At 34.4% G+C, this 13939-nt stretch overlaps 1 protein-coding gene across 4 annotated transcripts in view; it reads left to right on the top strand.

The window, feature by feature from the left end:
- The window catches only part of LOC128184283 (protein kinase C-binding protein NELL1-like), a 39849-nt gene that overhangs the window by 10460 nt on the left and 15450 nt on the right, over positions 1 to 13939 (top strand). For all 4 annotated transcript variants that reach the window (XM_052853710.1, XM_052853711.1, XM_052853713.1 and 1 more), the window contains 3 exons: positions 3047 to 3160; positions 9510 to 9660; positions 13040 to 13313. In XM_052853710.1, coding sequence (XP_052709670.1) covers positions 3047 to 3160; positions 9510 to 9660; positions 13040 to 13313 — 539 coding nt within the window. The remainder of the gene's footprint in view (positions 1 to 3046; positions 3161 to 9509; positions 9661 to 13039; positions 13314 to 13939) is intronic.

Genomic DNA, 13939 nt, shown 5'->3' with positions numbered 1-13939 from the left:
TGCCATCTATTTTGAATTCATTTTTTGTTTGCTGAGCAAATTTTTTTTCTTCCAAAAAGTTGGAATTTTTATTTGGAGAGAAACACAAGTGCTTCCTCTTCTTTTACTCCATGAAAACTTGATTTTAATTTTCTGTTAAGAACACAGTTCTGAAGTGGAAGACATTAAAGAAGATCTCTTTTCTTAGGGGATCATTTTGCATCCTGCTACTTTTTTCACATAGGTCAATCAAGCGGTAATTTACTTGTTATAATATTGTATGATAAGCAAATGACCTTTGCAAATCTATGCAGTACCTTTCTTATTAGGGGGCCAATTACACTGGCGAGAAATTCTGATTGCATCAACACCTCTCGGAAATCAAGCATTAATAAACAAACGTGGGAAGAATTTCGTAGCAATGGGGCATTGCATGAGAAAATAAATAAGTTCATCCACTGCTCTTGAAATCTTTCAGATAATAATCTTGCATTAGTTACATTTGCCCATTTCGGTAATTGACCTTGAATAATTGCAGAATTAAACCCTCCAGCTGATAACAGAAAACTTTTGTCTTATAACACTATTAATTGCAAACTTTCTTCTAAATGCACTTACTGTCTATGAATCCGCGCAAGGAAAAGGTATTTTCGTAAAGACCATAAAGCTAAAATAAAAATCATTGATAAATTTGGCTGCCATAATGACATACAAAATGTTAAGTATTTTGCCTAATTGCTTATTTCTGCAATAAAAGACTAAATAAACAAGAAGCAGAATCCTGCTTTCTGATTACATAACTCCCAGATTTTGTTTGATAATGGCATCGTTTGTCTGTCTAGACTATAAGCTATGCTTGGATTCCCCAGACAGTCAGAAAAAGAGGGAAAAAAGAGAGATAGAGAGCGAACACCTTTAAAAAAAAATGTTGACAAGTTAAGCAAGTTTGAGAAACTCCTTCTATCAAGGTGGCCTAACAGGTGGTAACCAACTGTTCAAGTTTAAACTTAAGAGTTTTTCCAGTGCTATTTGGGCAGCTATTTTTTTACTGTAACTGTTGCTTAGAAATTGTTCAATGGAGGCACTTAGTTGGTCAAGCAGTGGCACATTTGAATTGATGTTGTTGCTGATGCTAATTTATTCTATGATTAATCAATACAAATTTCAATTGGTTTAGCTTATAATTTTATATGCAGTAGGTTGTAAGAGAAAGAGAAAGTATGTTACAGGCAGTGTTTATATTCTTATCTTAAACTCTATGATGTATGTTATTTTCATTTCAATGAGTAAAATATATATATAGTGGGTCACTGAAAACTTGAATTTGTGACCATTTACATTGGGACGAAGGGGATTTTACATTTATTTTTTTAAATCTGTTATATGGGAAATGCACATAAAGCATAATTTTTTTGGGAGATTTTTGAGCAGCCTTTGACACAAAGCATGATCCAACATGTTGCTCCAGACTCTTTGAGACCATTTATCATTGAAGGAGGCAAATGAAATATCACATTAATAATATCTTTGCACTTGATCACTACGCTTTAATCATACATGTTGAATTCTTAGCAGGAAACTTAATATACAAATGTGGATGATTCATACATGGGAAAGGTTTTTATATAGGGTTTGGTCCAGAACTCAGGTGAAAGGGTTTATTGTACACTTTCAGCTTTACAGCATTGGGACTTTGGTAAAACTCTTGTGTCTCTCTTTCAGTTAGTAGTACGTGTCAAAAAGTTACTCTATTCTTTCAGATTGCTTATGCAAGTACATGTACCAGTACTATTGTTGAGGTTTAATTTGACAAAAAACTTCTATGATACAAAAATCAGAACTGAAACATTGATTGCATGATTACTATCAAAATTAATTATAAAGTACATGTTTACAAATAGTTGGAGAAAAAACAGCGATTGGGAGAGAGCTAGGGTGCTAATTAACAGACAGTATTTAAAGGTTATAGTATAAGATAATTCGTAGCATTTTTATGTTTAAACTCATAACATCCTTCTACTAAATCCTCCACCCCCCAACCCATCATAAAAATCGAAGCAATATGGGTGGAGGGAGTAAATGAATACTGGTAGGAATTTACTACCATGCAAAGATATATACACTCACTTTAGTGCTAACCTCCCGGAAAAGAGTAATTTGACTTGGAAGTTGTAATGAATCATATTTCTTTCACCCTCCCCCCAAGAAAACTTTCTCTCATTAGACAGACAGAGACCTTTAAGTAGGTTGGTTCAGGATCCCCCTTCAGCTGCAGCTAGCACTGAGGAAACACCAATGGTCATTAGACACAGAATGCTTTGATGTTTGAAAAGAAGACAGGTTTTGTCACTCCACCTCTCATCAAAGCTGATATTCAGAGCCATTTCTGCTAAAATTCTCTCCATCAAGTAAATTAATGCAGTCAAACTGGTCAGCTTCAGTTGAAATTCATTCTCAAATTGGCCTCCGCTTCACCCAACTGCCCTACTTTCTCCTGATTAGCAGTACCTGTTAAGCTTAAGTCTTTAATAGTTCAGTTTTAGCATTGCAACCCCAAGTGATCTGATGGGTTCAAACATATATATAAATGCAGAAGAATACTTTAGTTATTTGTGGGTTCCTCAACATTCAATAAAAAATTTTAAGTTTTGTTGCAGAACCAATCCATGAAATCAAATGTTCAGTTAATTAAGACACAATTGACACAATATTTTGGGGTTCAGTGATCCAAAATCTAATGAAACCAAAATCTTAAGTTGAGCTTTTTTGGTCAGTAAGGGTATAAAGGAGAACAAGTTTATAATCACTGACCAAATTAGAATTACCAGAAACAGGGTTTTTTTACTAAATAGTTTTGCTTTTGAGGTAAATTTTTACAAATATTAATGTCATAGAAATATATGTACACTAAAAAAAACAACAACAACAACCCTGGATATCTTATTTCTGGATCAATGGTATAATTATGATGGTGCACAACAAAATCCAATCTCATTTGTCTTTCAGATTTGCCTGGTTATTTTATTACAATTCTTACGTAATAACATCATGTGGTTGTGTTTTGCAGGTTGTGTGTATTCCAAAAGAGATGTTCTGGACCTTATTTCAAACCTTAGGAGTCGTACTGGATATACAAATATCACTGGACAACATAACCTCACGTCAGCCATATATCTGCAAGGTCAGTAGAAAAATAGGTCTAATTTTTTGGCGGGTTTAACATCGAATTGAAAAAAAAAAAAGAAGAAGAAGAAGAAGAGAGAACAATCTTGAAACAGCAGTCAGTGACGTAAATGGCAGAGATTTTGTGAAGTGGTTTTAAAATAGAAGGAAATCTGTGTACATGTATGTAACGCAGTGTGGTAAAAATATAAAGAAGAAAAAAAAACGTCTCTTGCGCGAACTATTATTGAAGGTTAACCATTATTGAAGATGTAATAGATATTGTTTGACTTGGGTTCTTATAGATATTTCGGAAACGGTTATTAAAAGTGACAAGGCTTTTTATTTGATGTTCATGTTTTGCACTTATATACATTGTTATGTTAAAATGTAATGTTTTATGCTGATTTATAACTAGGTGGCAGTTTAGATGAAAAAAAATTTCGAAACATATCTAAGACAATAATGATATGAGATTCTGATTTTCTAAGGGCCGATTATTCATCTGTACTCTACGCATCAGAATGCATTTATATTTTCAGACAGATACTTTATAAAAATGACTACGGAATTTATTTTTAATTTGCGAAAAGAATCCAAGAATAACCACAAGAACTGCGGATAAGTGCAGATATATATATCTCCAGGATTTATTTTGAATGTAAAATCTTTCCATACAAGATTTTTGAAATCTCTATTACAGTGATATAGATATTTTTTTTATCAGTTTATATGCATACTCTGAGAAGGTGGCAAGAGTCCATTATTTTTCAGACATAGAATTAAGTTTTACAAGTATAAGAATAAGATGTTGGCATAAGGTTTAACTTAGGAACTTACAAAGCTTTTAGTATGTTTGTGATTTTGTCTAGTATGTAATAGTTAACAGCATATTCAGTAATTTTCCCGACTACTTACACATTTCAAAATATCAAATGCCAAAAATTTATGCTGTGAGAAACTTTTTGAAATTCAAATAAAGACTGACACCCCCCACCAAAAAAAAAAGAAATTAAATACTTTCCCATTTTGACAAAATTTTGTAACACGTCAAAAAACCACAGATATATGGTAAAATGTAAAATCCTGCTATAAATAAAAAAAAAACCATGCATTACATTATAAAATATAAGCATGATCATTTTGAAAAATTTAAAACTTTCAGGAATATGTAAATGATTCATTTGAATATACATGAGTGGCAAAATAAATATTCATGAGGGATTACATCTATGTAGCAACAAGGGTCTTCCAATTCCTTTGAGTAACAAGCAGTGTCAGAGTCAGATGTCATGTCAAATTCAATTTGAACTTGCTTGTTGTGAAATTGTGAAGAATCTTTGGCAAATTCTTTCTACAAGGCATTTGTTGTGCTGAAGTGTGGAGATGGATCAAGCATTACATCTCAGTCATCTCAGCTATTCTAGAGCATGTAAGCTGACTGTGCTTACCTTTAAGGAAAATGAACATATTTATTTCTTTAACAAACATGATTCCAATTTTATATGCATGCATTTGTGAAAGATTTCAAACAAGCAAAATCCCCAAGTTACATTGATTCTTGTGTGATAGTCCACATGGCCAAAAAAAACCCTCTTATACAATTTGTAAGTACTTTTTGCCAAAATGACAGATTATTAAAGCTTGGACCTATTCCTCTGTTGAAATTTTAATGAAGAATAAACCTGTTCTTTGGTGTCTTGACAGCCTTGTCCTGGCTTGCTTACCATTCTTTAAGTTTCCGGGGTCAGTGTAAGGTGCACTAGTGTTTCTCTGGTGTCACATCCTTTCTCTAAGCTTCCCATTGTTGTATTTTGGGGGTCAGTTTTCGGTGCACTCCTTGGGGATATAGACCCACTTTCTACAGGTTCACCTGAGTTCAGTGGAGCTTCTTTCCTGGTATTCTTTTACATGCTCCTCCCAGCAGGAAGTTTCCCCTCAGAGTGGGTCCCTGAGGTGCTAGGTATTTAACAAGGTTTCTATGATGCCTGCAAACAGCTGTGAAGTATGCTTGCAATCAAGTAAGCTTTTAAAGACTCTGAGACAATGTAGGAGTTATGAATGAAGAATATTATTGACTGTATCAGACCATGTGTATTCTGAATATGTCAACACCATGTAATTGATACAGATGATATCAGGCTAACCCCGCATGTTTTGCCCCAAGACATTTTGAAGGAAAAGTCAAGACATTGACAAGTCATGATTAGATTAGATCCCCAGAGTTCTTCTTGCAATTTGACAAGAGGATCTGCAAAAGGATTGTCAGAAATAGTTCTCAGTTTTATTGCAAAATTAAACTGACTTGGAGCATGTAGGTATTGGTGACTAAAGATGGTTTGTCTTTAACTACAATAGTAGCTTTACCAATTGTTGTAGTCTTGGACTGTAAATTCTGTGTGTATTTATTAGTCAACAAGTAAGAAAATTAAAAACAAAAAGAATAGCACCAAGAATTTCTTACAGCCTCATTATAAGTTTATTAAAGCTTTTGCATTGACTAAACTCAGAATAAGGAAAGATGGCAGCAGCAGATTTTCAATTTCAAGTCATTATCTCTTTTATGAATGAACGTCCAAAGCAATTAAACTTGGCTACTGCCTCAGAGCAAGCCCCGCTGTTCATTGATTATCAGCTTGTATCCAGTTTCTTTCATTCATTCATACTTTTTAAGATTAGCAGGAAATTTTTAGCTGAGTATAAAAAAAACTTTATTTTTTTTGTGCGTGTGTGCTAAGGTTAGAGTTTCAGGCAACAAGAGCAAGTAGCTGATATGCAGATGCTGAGGATTCATTCATAAATTGAGAACACACTAGGCTCTCCCCCCTTCTTTTTGTTCATCAATTACATGTGCATCCTAGACAAATCATTAGTTTGCATGTTCACTGCCAATATTTGTCCTCGATTAGGCTTAATATATATAAGTTGTATAACTGTTATCAAGCATTGATGATTCTGGCAGAGGGTTGTTTGAACTGATTCATGGAACACACAAAAAATGACTTTGATCCGGCACACAGAAATGACCCTGTACCGACACTGCTGACAAGCCAGTTTTGTCATGTTGATATAGAGGCCAATATATATATTGACTAGTAATTTCTGACCTGCTGAATGTTAGGCCTAAGGAAAATACAAATAAAAATGGAATTTTTTGCTTACTCACACCATGACAATGGTTTTGCTGACATCATGAGTGGAGTGCAGATGGAGTTGTATCAATACTTACTATTTTACTGGCTACTCACAATTTTGAGGTAGCCGAATTGCTTGTAGTAATTCCTACAGACCCACAGCAAATTATTTATCAGTCTAACAGAATATGGACCACTCCTATTTGACCCAATAACCAATTCCAGGTTAAGAGTCTACACTGTCTATCCCTATAGTGATATAGCTTACATAAGTGTACATTGTACTTGCCAGGGATCATTTCTGAATTTCTATACATGTATTAAAGATTTTAGAAACTTTTTTTTCTTGACCTTTCTAATGCTTCCCAAGTTATTGGTAATTATAAGTTGAGCTATTTGTCACCTTGGTTCCTTGAAATTGGCATTGTAGCTAAATTATGCTAATATCTATTACTTGGGTAACTGGAATAATTCCACACATGTATGAAGTCCACATGTATCTAAGTTTCTTCGTAGACACTCTGTCATCACAAAAGTTATCCACACTGTACTACAGTTGGATAAAAATTGATCATTATTATTACACAGGCCAGACGACTAGGCTTTTGGATCCCAGTGGGATTGGTCTGACATGGCTTTTAGTTATTCTGCCAGACACTACATCATCTCAACCTAACCTTGTGAGTGATTGAGACGTGTCCATTCAATACAATGCAATAACAATACAATAAAACCTGCTTCCAACATGCATTTTACGATGGTGCCATGAAAAACAGCTTTGTAGACCCAAGACTGTAATACAGACAGGGGTTCCAGAAGGACATATCTGGCATTTTTGGAAATCGTTCCCTGGTTGTGTTAGGAATGCACCTCACACATGCACAGCTTTCTGACTGATTTCCTTAATTGTGATCTAGTCTGACAGATGCTGTGATAGAACATAGAATGTAGGTGGCAATTCTACACCTGCACACAACTACATGCTGTATCTATTGCGTCCAGATTTTCGCCTCCTGGTCGAATTATATCTTTTGCAAGATGTGCTAAAACAAATTTGCATTTGAGGCTATTTGAAGAATATTGCATTTAGTTAGTAAAATAAAACTGAATCTTTTCTCTTACTTCTGGTAGAAGATAAGTATGTTTCATAGATATTAGTAAAATATCCCTTTCCATAATGATAAGACAAAATTATATGTCTTCACATACTGATGAATTAGTTGACATCCGGTATATAAATTTTATTGTCATTTTTGCAATGATTAAATGAAATGCATCGCTGAGTGACCTTTAATGCCCATTTTTGCAATGGTTATAAATATATCTATGAATGACCTTGCCTGAGAAATGTCCATGTCAGACAATCTCTTTGATCTTCTGGAACAGTAATGAACTGCACAGATATATTGAATCAGAGTCTTGGATGCCACAATTCTTGGAGGAAGGGCCAGTCTGCTTTGGTTGTGCATTCTTGTGGCAAAAGCATCTGTTTTCAGCCCCCCAAGGTATAGGAAAGGTGGGCGCAATATCCAGCCATGCAGGTGTTACTACATAGGACATTTCCTGAAATAACCCAACAGATCTGAAGGCTATCGGTCCTCCATCTCTAATGATTCTGACACTGCCTTTGGTATATCTGTCCAATTCTACTTGTATCCAATTTGTTTTTGCAACCTTGAGTCGCTAGTGTTCCCTGTCTGACTGACTGCACTCTTATAGGTGGCTGTAATCTGAGGTCAAATGTAATTAGTGTCCAAGTTGATTTAGATATAATTCAGACCTCACAAAGGCGGTTATTTATAGGGTGATGGTAATTCATAGATTTCTTTTATTCAGCAGAGAGAGAGAGAGAGAGAGAGAGGAAAATGACAGCTTCAAAAGAAAACTGAACTTACTGTGTTCTCTAGCCAAATATTAAAGACAGCAAGAACTGACAGGTTTTATTTCATAGTGTATTTAAGGTACTCCACAAAAATGACACCTTCAGATTCCTCTTCCTCTTCTTTATATGTAGATAGGCCAATGGTTAAGTGGAAGCAGTGGTTCAGACAAATTCTCCTCTGCTGTGGTTCTCTGATTTTTGCCCCATTGACGTAACGTTTGATAACACGTACTGGTTATTTTTCCGACATTTATCTGAGAGACCCCCACAAGTTAAGCAGTTCCATCTATGTTTCCTGTCAGATCAAAGGCCCAATGATCCATCAACCCTACCATAACCTTTATTCCTGGTATTCTGTTATGTCCCATGGAATATACATCACTGAGGGGAGAGGGTCTCAGCCAGCTGCAGTAGAATCATTGCAGCACATACGGTCATAAGAACATGATTTCTTCTTCAGAGAGATCGGTAACTTGTCAAGGTGGAATATCTGTCCCCATACAGTGCCCTAGTGCTGGTACCTAAGTACATAAGACCTTACTGCACTTGTGATTTTTTAAAATTCTTTTAGAGCTTATCATTTTTGCATCTGAGTGTGAAATAATTAGAAATTAATATTTTTTAAAAAGTTTTGATCTTATGGACTGTCTGCTGTTAATTACAGAAAGATTGACAAATTTGACCAATTTAAAAAAAAAAAAGATCAAGGTAATTTTTGAAGGTCATTTTTCTTAAATTATATAATACATGTTATAAGTAAGGTTGAAAAATTGTTATTACCTGGCATATTGGATCAAATTGAACTTAAAAGAAGAGAATACTTTTTTTTTATTCTCTACAATGTCAGATTATATAGCAATACTAGTATGCAATTTATTCCCTATTTCATATGAAAATGATTTTTCAAAGTAAATCTATGAACCTGAAAATGATTTAGTTGGATTGAAGTAACCTTAAAAGAACACATTGTCATCAAAAAAAAAAATGAAATGCTAAGGAGTTGGAAAGAATGGTTTTCTGTTCATTATTATGATCATGTATGTATTGAGAATGGGCCAATATCAGTGCTAAAGACAATACAGTTTTATCGTCTACATATTGGCTGATTAAGCAATTTTGATAGAGAGAGAGAGAGAGAGAGAGAGAGAGAGAGAGAGAGCTGTGGTTTAAAATTTTTCCTATTATCTTGTCTTGCATATTGTTTATGTACGTATTGATTAACATCCGACTCCAATTACGGTAATATTTCATTAATTTATTTTATTAATAAAAATATTCGTAGATTGTAAGTATGATAAATAAGTTTTGCAGGTCTTACAAATTTTACTATAATTATTAATTTTATTTTTCAGATTCGAGCCGATATCTAGCAGTGACAGACACAATGTTAAATGAATCGTTAAGGATTTTGAAAGACAATAGTGATTTGACTTTTTTAATAACTATGAAACAAGAAAAAGGAAATTCTGGTAGCCTTTTAGCTTTTTCATCAGAGGTTCTCAGGTGAGTCAAAATATTTTCTGCCATTTTTTTTCCACAACTTTAATATACTGCATGATTTTGTTCTACATCACTCTATAAATTGAAATAGGCTTTACCCAAATTCCTTTGCCTTACTTTTCTTTTTATCAGACTGAATTCATTCCCAAAAAGTTTCAAATTTTGTATGTTAGTGAACAGTTTGTATTGAAAACTAGCAAGCATTAGTCTAAGTCCAGTTTTTACTTAGCCATGCATTTTTCCAATTCATTCTCCCTGATTCTTCAATTATTCCTGTTCTTCTGTTAGTTATAACAGTCGTACAAGATTTCTATCAGGATTTCCCAATCTGAGCATTGAGGGGTTTTATACTCACTCCCTGTATTCTAAGACATTGTACTCTGCTAGTATCTGATTGGAGGTAGCGATTTCTTGCATACGAGGTTAATTTATGTCAGACAGTTTGATGGGTTATCATCAGGTCCTACTGGTATTTGCGATTTTTCGTGATAGATTTGATTAAAAGATTATAGGTCTTATAATAGCCGATGGGTTCTTTGTTTTTTATGACATATTATATTGATATGAATTAATAAAAGAAAATATGTGTAAACTTTGAGTATAGACTCTTAAATTTAATAGCTGCTCTATAGGAAATATCGTTTTTGATAAAAAAACCAAGAGTTAAATCATTTTGAATCAAATTTTGCATGACGTAAAAGTTTTATATGTTGGCTAGCTAGAAATATACAGGTTACACACCCCATTTCACAATTTCAGCAATTTCTAAAAAGAATTTTGATTGTGAATTGAAACATTTGTTTCCTAATTAATAAAAGAAAAAACAAAAAATCATCTTTATCAAAGAAACCCATGCAGGTACATTTTTTCAGGAGATGACAGAATGTTATTTAAAAAAGGAAAAGAAGGGATTTTAGGTTTTAGGCAGACATGCACACATTCTAATATATACTATCGGAGAATTATCAAAGGATGTACGATTAGGAACGATGAGTAATCCTTTAAGGTAGCTAGCATTTGTTCTTGTGGGTTCCAGTGTCAGGAATGCACAGCACTTCCGGCCTACAAACAGATGACTAAATTATCTGCCCCAAGGTCACCAACGTTAAATCTTCGGAATCCCAATTTCCCTTTTTCCAGATTAAAAAAAAAAAAAAGAGAGAAAAGAAAAAGAGAAACAGCTTCTGACATAAAAATAGTTTGGCCTACTAGCTGCCTTTTCCCTTTTTACTGTACACCAAAATAAACATTTAATCACTGGACAGGTCTCGAGGTGGGTGTGCTTGGAAGATAAGAACTAGGCGATTCTCTTTCTCCTCCCTTCTTTTTATTGCAGGCTGAGAGGCTGTTTTAGGAATTTTTACAATATTGTCTTAATAAAAAAAAAAGGTCACAGGGTAATTATTTTTTTCAATTGTAAGGAGATCAATTCGTTCATTGTTGCATTTTATCATCAATTTTTGTTGTTACGTACAATTCCGAATCTGCTATTTAGATACTGTAACGATTCCCTATCTCTTCATCCTATAACGATGACTTCTGTTCGAATAGGGTGAAGCAAGGATCGGCAAAGCATATTTCCCCCGTCTTATGTTTTCTAATTGCTAATCTTGTATAACGATAAGAAACTCCTATATATAAATAATTTTGGAAGGGAACTGTGAAGACATTGCGATCACCTCTCGGTCAGGTCGCTCTGGGTCTATGTGGGTTTTTAGCTGACTTGATTGTTTTTTTTTCTGGCAATTGATAGCTTTTCTTGCCAAACGAATATTGGTGATTGTAAAAGCAGGGTATATGGAGGAATATTCAATGAGGATTTGCGACCGTGCCAAGCCGACTTAATCATTCTAATCAAATAAACAGGAGTATAGCCAAAGAAACAAATTCATACCTTTGATAAAACATTTAAGCAAGCAAATTCCTATACATATCTGTAACAACATCAGCTCATTACTTATCCCCAGCGGATTTGCTTGACATGAATTAATGAGAGAATAGCTTTAGAACAATTAGTCTTCTTCCCATTGTACAGTTGCCCAGGTTCCTATATTATTTTTTTACCCGTTAAGAATTCAGTTAAAATATGCTGCAGTTTGGTAAATTTAATTTGAAGAGAAGTATGGAATGAGTCTTGCATGCATTTTTGGAAAATTTCACGATAAGCAAGTTATGTTCTAGTTCATTTGAACTTTGGTTATAATTATGGTGGGAATCAGAAGAAATCTTTGAAATTCAGAACAGTTCCTTTAGATCATTATAATGTCTGGTAAAAAGTAAGTCAAAAAAAAAAATTTCAGTTTATACATAACCTTACAATGCTGTTCTGAGTGCTAAGATTCGTGCTCGGAGAGTAATTGGGTCATTTACCTATAAAACTCAATTTTTCGCTGTTTTTTTTATGTTTCATCTTTTGCCACCAAAGAACTTCCGGTCTTGTAGACATTTTCTCCTCTGTATTGAATTATCAAGGCTGCGCTTCACTGCCTTTTGAAGAACTCATTTCATTCAGAAAACATGTAAAGCCTGTTTTTCACGGTACAGTTTTGATTGGTGGTGTGGCTTTCCTGTCTGGCTCTCTGGTTGGTCCTTGGCAGTTTTTCATGTTGCGACGTTTTGAATGGGATGAAATTTGACAAGGGTAGCCCCGCTGTTTTGTGCACCATAATTGCCGGCACACGACAGGCTCTTTAAGTGCAAAATAAAAAATTCAGTACAACCCCCTCAGCTGTCTCGTAGCTGTGTTATATGGCAATAAATTTCACACAAGTCAGCAAAAAATATGAATGTGTGGTCTACCATACAGTTGTTTTACTGCACCCATAATCCAACCACAAATATTGTATTTGATTAAAAAGAAATTAAGTCATTGAAGTCATGTATTAAACTGAAATTCTGTGGTTCCTTTATTTTGTTTTGACTTATCAATCTATGTATTGCCTGTAACTGCCAGCAGTAAAACTTGGTTAGATTCTGCAAAAGTTAAACATTAATATTGCAGTCCTTTCTGTCTTTCTCCATCCCTTATCATAGCAGTAATGAAAGAGGTTTTACATAAGAATGACTCCTTACATATACCATGCCATTTTAAACAACAGTAGACAAATACTTTTTTTAGCATCCACATGTACATCATACTTGACAGTTTTATTTTCACCAAAATTGTTACATCAACAAAGTCCATTTTTATGATGTGCTAGCTTCATACCCAAGTTATAAACAATGTGTAGCATAAAAACTAGATTTTTCTTTTCTTTCTCTGTATTCTTTATTAAAATTCTTAAAAGAATTCCACCCAATGATATTCCCAGCCCCCACTCCCCCCCCCCCCCCTAAAATGGATTGTTGTGTAAATTTTCATGATTTTGATTTTGAATTGCAGATTTTTTGAGATCGAGAGCAAAGGTCTGGAGGATGAGCTTCGCATTCACTACAGCCACGACCAGCACCACTACATTTCTACATTCCGATACAGACTTGCCGATGACAAGTGGCACAAACTCGCGGTGACCCTGTCGGGCAACCATGTGACTTTATACGTGGACTGTTTAAAATTATACGAAAAGATTATACAAACTGTTGATCGTGTGCCGCCGCAATCTTCAAATATCCAGTTGTTTGTCGGCCAGCAAAACAGACAACATGCTCTTTTTAGGGTAAGTATAAGGGTAGTCGTGTAATATGAAAATGTACTGTGTAAAAGAATGGGATTTCTTTTAAGCAAGACTAAAATTTGAAGCTTTTTTCAGAGAATGAAGTTCATCATTTTTATTTTGATACTAGTAAATTCGGTGATTTCAAAATTTTTACACCACACAAGTATACATGCATTATCTCACAACTTAGTTTTTGTATTAATTTTGTATTGAACGGCCAACATGAGCTCAACTATCATGGAAACTTAAATTTTGAGGATTTTTTGTTTTGACCACCCAAACTAGCATGCAGCCAGAATTATCTGCTATTTGGGATTTTATGACAAAGGCTTTTATATGCTGCGAGAGGAGGAAAGGAAAGTTGCTTTCTCTCAAAAAGTTCTCCAATCCTCAAACTCCAATCAATTTACAGAAGCTATAGGAATTCTCTATTTTAACCACAAATGGCTATTTTTGGGACTCAAGATATCACTTTCTTGCAAAACACCTACTTTTAAAAGCTAGATAGCAGATGGTTTCAAATTTTCATTAACAAACCCATAAATAACTGAAGAAGACAAATGTTTACAATGGATTGAACAAGAAACAGAACATGAGATGACCTAATATCAGCCAATCCCTTTTTT

The sequence above is a fragment of the Crassostrea angulata genome, chromosome 5, assembly GCF_025612915.1.
Source record: "Crassostrea angulata isolate pt1a10 chromosome 5, ASM2561291v2, whole genome shotgun sequence".
NCBI classification, from domain to species: domain Eukaryota; kingdom Metazoa; phylum Mollusca; class Bivalvia; order Ostreida; family Ostreidae; genus Magallana; species Magallana angulata.
Note: the sequence above shows the minus strand (reverse complement) of the source record. Positions and strands in the feature narration are given on the sequence as shown.